A 7,483-nucleotide genomic window follows, 5' to 3' on the forward strand; every position below is an offset into this window, starting at 1 on the left:
TATCAGCCTATGGTTACAGTTACAAATCACGAGCATATTATCTTTATAAAGTTTGCGTTATTTTCTCTCGAAAAAAATCTAATTATTTTAAATTGAAGTTTCCAAGTCTATTTGATTTCTTAATATAAAAACCAATTTCAGTGGTTTTCTGTTCTATTATTTTTAAAGCCTCATTGATCCAAATACAAATAGATTAAAGACCATCATTAAACATTTCCCCCAGCATTACATATTCAGATCATAATTACAGATCAGCTGGTAAGAACTGTTGATTACAAAGGCAACTTGAGGTTGTGTGGTGAATCCAAAAACAAATGTTCTTTACAAGAACAGAGGCCCTTCTCCTGGGGACGTTTCCAGGCCCCTTTCTACAGATTTCCTTCAAGGCCATTGTTTCGGATGATCTTGGCATACTCCTTGGCTGAGGTGTAAGGGACTCGTGGTCTAGCTGGATCTTCAAAGTCAATGTGGAAGAGACCAAACCGGCTGCTATAGCCCTGGTTCCACTCGAAGTTATCCAGAAGCGACCACATGCAATACAGTTTCAGATTGACTTTGTCGAGTTGGATAGCTGAAATTTTAAAAGAAGAAAAAGTAAAGTTTTATAAGAACATAGTCAAAATCATTGATTACCTGTCTAATAGCCTTTTTTCTGCTCGGCTGAGAATGACAATGGGGACGGAAAAACAAATAAACAAATAAAATCCCTCTTGCAATCCTCTTTTCCCATTTTCTCCTTGAACAAAACAAGGGCTTCATTCAAGAAGTTACATAGCATGTTTTTCTGATTATTTGGTCATTCATTCATTTTAATGTTCTTGTATTCATTTTAGGAGTTCTGGTTGCACAGTGCCTAAGGCATTTGAGTGCTAACCAGAAAATTGGTGGTTCAACACCCCCAGCCACTCCTCAGAAGGAAGATTGAGCAATCTACTTCCATAGAGATGTTGTTGTTGTGTTGTTATAGCATCTCAGAAACCCAAGGAGGGGTTGCTATGAGTTGAATCGACTCAATGGCAATGAGTTTGGTATTTTTTGGTTTTTATTCACGTACTCCTGTACTTTTCAACACCCACCACTTTCAGACACAGAGAAACACACACACACACACATACACACAGAGTTCCTCTGTGCTGCCTACAAGGATATGCAGTAATGACACTGTCCAGTGCCAAGCATGGCTTCCAGGTAACCCAGAAATCCCATTAGGGGACAATAGCATGTCCAAAGAATCTACCACACTTACTTCCTATCCTCATTATCAATCTATGATATGTCTTACAATTCTGGGGGATTCAAAAAAAAAAAAAAAAAGTGTGCCTCTGGTGACATAGTGCCTAAGGCATTTGACTGCTAACCAAAAGGTTTGTGGTTTAAACCCACTAGCCACTCCTCAGAAGGAAAATGGGGCTATCTACTTCCATAAAGATACCATCTCGGAAACCCAAGGAGAGGTCTCTATAAGTTGGATCCAACTTGATGACAGTGAGTTTTTATATTTTTTTTAGTCATAGTAGAACTATGTTCTCCACAGGGTTTTCAAAGGCTGACTTTCCCAAAGTAGATCACCAGGACTTTCTGCTGAGGGACCTCTTGGTAGACTTGAATGCCCAAACTTTCAGTTAGCAGTTGAGCACATTATTAACCATTTCTACCACCCAGAGACTCCATCCTGGAAATAGAGCCCCCAAAAGTAAAGGGTCAGCCCCAGCTCTAGTTCTGTCTCTGTCCTGGACTGTATATGCACAACAACGTGATGGCTTCCCTCTGCTCCATAGCTCACAGTAATGCTTCACCCCTTTAAGAATCAAAACAATGACTTATCTTCCTCCAAAATGCACATCTGCCCAAATACACTATTAAATATGATGTCAGGATTTTGTAGATGTCCCAAGCATAGGGCCCATATTAGGAAGCCCCGATGTGGAAAACTCTCTAAGTAGTTTCACACTAATTCTCATCCCTTTGTTCTGGGAGTTGAGCTCACTTTGCATTAATATGCTTAAGTTTGGAAAAGCTCTGAAGTTGAATAAGTCTTTGCATTGAAAATTTTCTTTTGAAAACCAGAATATGTGAATCCAATCTGTGAATGCACTAACATTAGTGTCTCACTGAATACCTGCTGCCCTTGAATTGGTTCTGACTCATAGTGACCCTATAGGACAGGGTAGAACTGCCTCAGTATTTCCAAGGCTTCAAATCTTCACAGAAGCAGACTGTCACATCCTTCTCCTGCAAAGCAGCTGGTGGTTTCCAACCACCAATTTTTTGGGTAGCAGCCGAATGTCTTAACCACTGCATCACACAAACTCCATGTCTCAGTGCAAAAATTAAGCAGAAAGGCAGGTTTTCTTAACAAGATATATATATTCCTAAATAAGTTGGGTGAAATGAACATTTATATAATAAAGCAGATTTTAATTGTACTAAGATTATTTTCAACTAAAACAAATCTTCCAGTTAATCATTCAGCAAAGCAAAATACCCCTCATAATTTTCTTGGGTATAAATCTGTATTTTCCAGGTCTCTTAAAGGTTCTACACCCATATAGTATTACATACGAACATTTGTTAAGTGTCCAAATCTTCTTAGATTTGTTTGTTTGGACTGTGGATATTCCGTAGACAAAAGGTTGCTGACAGGTTAATTGATGCATAACCCTTCTGCATTTGTGCACGAAGGCGTGCAAAGTGCTTTGTCTAGAAATTGCCTTATGAATAGCCTCAAGGCAGGAATTAAGCCAGCTGGATTGGCTCTTTTTAAATGAAGTATTGGAAAACAGACAATATAACATTCAAGCATATTCAGGTTTGCAGGAATAAAAATGTTTACTATATATTCCTTCTTTTCCTACCTCTCTCTCTTTCCCACAATCACTTCCTCTCTCTGTCAACTCTGAAAAATACCAATTTTTAAAAGTCTTTTCTTTTTTTATATATTATTTCTTACAAAACCCTAGTACTGGATAGCATATCTCAAAGAATCCATCAAAGCCATATATCAGACCAGAAAACAACAGCCTCTTTTCACTACCTTGTAACGCAATCCGGGGACATGTGAGAATCTGCATGTTCTCCTCTTTTGCAGAACGATTGCCTAACAGGAAAGTCTGACAGGTACAAAGCCAGACGGTGTGTGAAAGCACAGACAGTCCCACTGATCATGTACAAAAGGATTGATTCATGGGCTCAGCCAAGGGATGAGAATGATGCCCTGCCTGCTAGCAAGGGAACAAAAAGGAAATCTTGACAATTTCGTTGTTAACTGCCAGCAGTTCCACAGCAGGCACTAAACTGCCCAGGTGACATGGTGGATGTCTCTGCATTTCCCTCGCTTGAACATTTAGGGAGAGAATTGCCTAGTTAGCGCTGAGGCACTAGGCTGCTGAATCTTCACACTGCGCCACCACTGGGAAAAATTACACAAGGACTCTGGAACCTGTACCTCTCTCATCTTCCAATCTCTTCAAGAACAGAAAGAGACTATCATCACATTTCTTGTCGCCATGATTTGTGACGTCCCAGAATCTTGGTAGAGGAAAACTGCTTCTGTGAGTTTACTTTCTTCCTTCAGCCAGAGTTGGAGGCAAAGTAAACACAAACGGGAAACACGGACAGGTACAGAGCCCACTGGGGTATAAATGACACCCTTCACCGAGGTGGAGTTTGGTTTTGAAGTACAAGGTCTTGTGAAGCATCTCACAGTCAGCAGGTTGGATATAAAGATGCAAGCAACACAGTATCCAAGCCTCACTAATATGCCAGAGCATACATTTAAGCAGACAGCTGCTGTTATAGAGCAAAATGGCAGAGTCTGGCTAAAACTGAAAGTAAAGAGGTTTGACTGAGGAGTACTGGGTATTGAGGGGTAGGCAATTTGTGAATTGGGACTCGCAAAGGCCAGAGGATTCTGAACTAAGTGAGCCAAGGAGGAGAGAGTTGAGAGAGTTTACATAAGAAAATACGAGGAAATTCAGTGATTGGTTGACATACAGGTAATGGTTACAGAATTGGGGGATGGTACAGCAGATCGGTGGGAGATTTCAGGTTTCTAAAGTTCTTTTTGAAAGTTACAGAGTAATCATTAAGTTAGGTACATCTGGCCTCAAAACAAACCTTGTGTGACTGCAGGGACATGCATACTTCTAAAGTTTGTTTTGAGCAAACATCTGTTCAGAATTGTTTTGGACTGGGCTTCCTAAGCAGCAAACAAAACTTTTAAGTAAATAAAATTTACATTGTTTTCTGAAAGTGTTTACCAAGTAATTTTCTCAGGGTACAGTGAGGAGATATAGGAATGATGGGCTACATTCCTGATGTAGAGGTTACTTTCGATTCAAAATGAAGCTTTAGCCTCAGACCTTAGCAGGGCCACCATCTCATGTCAGAGTCCTAAGTTAATTTGGGGTGCTCTTACTTACTACTAACCAAAAGTTGGTGTAGTAGTTAAGATTGTGCATCAACTTGGCTGGGCCATGGTTTTGAGTGGCTTGGCATCTGCGTGTAGTGATTCCCCATAATGAGATTGTAATCACCTCCATGGTGGAATCTGCTGTGAGCAGCTAAGTATCTGCCTTTGGGTGGTGGCCTGCTTCTGGTACATAGGGAGGGGCTTTGAGAGAGGTCTCTAGCTTTTTGGCACATTTGGAACCTACATTTGGCCAAGTCTTCATCTCCAGCTCCTGAACTTGAACCAGTAGCCTGTTGCATTGCCTACTGATCTTGGGATTGTGCCATTTTACCTGCTTCCTAACTCGTTAGCCTGAGTTAGGAGATGCCGCCAGCTCCAGTGGGCCTAGAACAAGAGTCAGAGCTGAAGCCCAGGGTTGAGGGGCCTTCACCTAGCTCCTCAAGCTAGCACTCTGAATTTGGACTTCTAGCCTCCTAGACCATAAGAGAATAAACCTCTGTTTGTTAAAAACATCCACTTGTGGTATTTCTGTTATAGCACCACTAGAGAACCAAGACAGTTGGTGACTCAAACTCAGCCAGAGGTGCTTGAAGAAAGGCCTGACAATGTGCTTCAAGAACATCACAGCCGTGAAAATCCTGGGAGCACAGGTCTCCACTGAAACACTAGAAGCAAAAACACATAGGTCACCAAGAGTTGGAATCAAGTCAAAGGCAAATAACAGTTCTAATTATAACCTCCTGCCACACACACACACCAACACACGTACACCACTTTATTTGTTGTGGTTGCTGTTAGCTGCTGTTGAGTCACCCTTGACTTGCGGCAGCCCTTGAACAATAGAACGAAACTGAGCCATCTTGCAGACCAAACCACTGTGATCCACTGGGTGATCTTCATCAGTAGATTGCCAGACGTTTCTTCCCAGTCTGTCCTAATGCGGAAGCTTAACTGAAATCTGCCCAGCTTCACAGCAACTACACAGACCACCGCTAACAACAGATGGTGGCTGCCCGTAAGGTGCACTGGCCAGGAATCAAACCTGGGTCCCTTGCACAGAAGTTGAGAATTCTCTCTCTGAATTACCGGTACACTCATAGGCCTGTTTTAGAAGCTCCTATTTCAAGGTTGGGTAACCTACTTCTATAGTGATAACACTTCGGAAACCCAAGGAGGGGTCATCATGAGTTGGATCTGACTTCACTGCAGTGCATTTGGTATTTGGTTTTATTTCAGGGTATGGGGTAGAATCTTTTAAAGTTACTAGTTTACAGAGTCCTGTGATTATGTCCATGTTTGTCGTATCACAAAAGCCTTAAAAATGAGAGTGGTTTTGCCAGCATCTGTGGAAGTTATTTCCACACAGTTTTCCAAAATGATAGCCTTTGTTTTGGGTATGGCTTAGGACTTACACAAGCTATCCATGACCGCGACAAAGCGACCCAGCAATCCCACAAACCTCTAACCCACAGACACTAGCTGCCATGACAACAACTGGTGGAAAGGTTCAGAACAGCACAAAAAGCAGCAGCCTCCTAGAAGAAGAAGAAAAAAAAATTGAGAGACAGATAAAGCCCCAGGAATGTCTGAGAAATAAATATATCAGCCTCTGGATTTCTTGGTTGGGGTAATGACAGGCTGCACTATTTGAACAGACCCTCCTAATGAAAACAATTAAAATAGCTGGACACAATTTTGTAAAGAAATCCTCAGAGCAATAGAAAACTGACAGTTTAGTTAAGAATCACCAGGCCAAATCTGAAAACAAAAATTAAAATAGGTAAACATGGCAGCTATTTTTGCCTAAAGGAATTTCCTTATTCTAGAAAATCTGAAATTTTGTCTCTTATCTGGGATGACAGAAAATGTCAAAGCCAAAACTGTACTAGGTGGGAAGTCTAATATGAAACTTCCCACACAAGTAATAAGACTCTATTATGGATTGAATTGTACCCCAAAAAAACTATGTATCAGAATCCTAATCCCTATACCTGTAGAGAGGAGCTCTAGTAGCATAATGCCTAAGGCACTTGACTGTTAACCAGAAGGCTGGCGATTCAAACCCACCAGCCAGTCCTCAGAAGGAATGTTGGGCAATCTACTTCTGTAGTGATACAGCCTGGGAAACCCAAGGAGGGGTCATTATGAGTTGGGGCCGACTCAATGGCACATAACAACAACAACAACAACAACATACCTAACATACCTGTAGAGAAAGTCCAGGGTGGTGTAAACAGGGTTAACAAAAAAAACCCTCATTGTCATGGAATTGAATTTGACTATAGTGACCCCTCCTTGGATTTCTGAGGTGGTATCTCTGTGGAAGCAGATTGCCCAGTCTTCCTTCCAATGAGTGGCTGGTGGGTTGGAACCACCAGCCTTCTGGTTACCAGTCAAATGTGATAGGCACTATGCCACCAGAGCTCCTGCAAACAGGATTAAGGTCCTCAGCTATTAACTGAAAGATTAGAGGTTTTAGTCCACCCAATGGCACCTCAGAAGAAACATATGGCAATTTAAGTACAAAATGTCAGTCATTGAAAATGCTATGGAGCACAGCTCTACTCTGATGTACATGGGGTCCCCATGAGTTGGAATTGACTCCACAGCAACTGGTATAAATGTAGATGCAATTACTTTCCATAATGCAATCTTATGTAATGTAATCAATTGTTTAGTTGAGGTTATACCAGTGTAGACTGCATCCTAAACCTTATTACTCCCAAGCTGTATAAAGAGCAGCAGAGAAACAGATACATGCAGACACAAGGGAGGAGAGAGACACTGTCTCTGGCAATGGTATAGGCAGTTAAATCTATGCACTTAGGAACTCCAAGGATTGCCAGCTACTGGAAGCTGAAATAGACAAAGAGACTAGAAGTTACAATATGGATTACACCTAAACATAAAGAAAATGAAAATCCTTGCAACAGGACCAATAAACAGCATCATAATAAACAGTGAAGAAATCGATATTGTCAAGGATTTCATTCTACATGGATTCACAATCAATGCTCATGGAAGCAGTACTCAAGAAACCAAATGAAGTATTGCTCTGGGCAGATCTGCTGC

At 41.3% G+C, this 7,483-nt stretch overlaps 1 protein-coding gene across 1 annotated transcript in view; it reads right to left on the minus strand.

Moving 5' to 3' along the window:
• Nucleotides 1-368: 368 nt before the first annotated feature.
• LOC103209060 (cytosolic beta-glucosidase) overlaps nucleotides 369-7,483 on the minus strand; it is a 205,823-nt gene continuing 198,708 nt past the window's right edge. The window contains exon 5 of the mRNA XM_007954826.2: nucleotides 369-571. Coding sequence (XP_007953017.1) covers nucleotides 369-571 — 203 coding nt within the window. The remainder of the gene's footprint in view (nucleotides 572-7,483) is intronic.

This window comes from Orycteropus afer, unplaced genomic scaffold (assembly GCF_000298275.1).
Source record: "Orycteropus afer afer isolate SDZICR_OR568_19922 unplaced genomic scaffold, OryAfe1.0 scaffold00475, whole genome shotgun sequence".
NCBI classification, from domain to species: Eukaryota; Metazoa; Chordata; class Mammalia; order Tubulidentata; family Orycteropodidae; genus Orycteropus; species Orycteropus afer.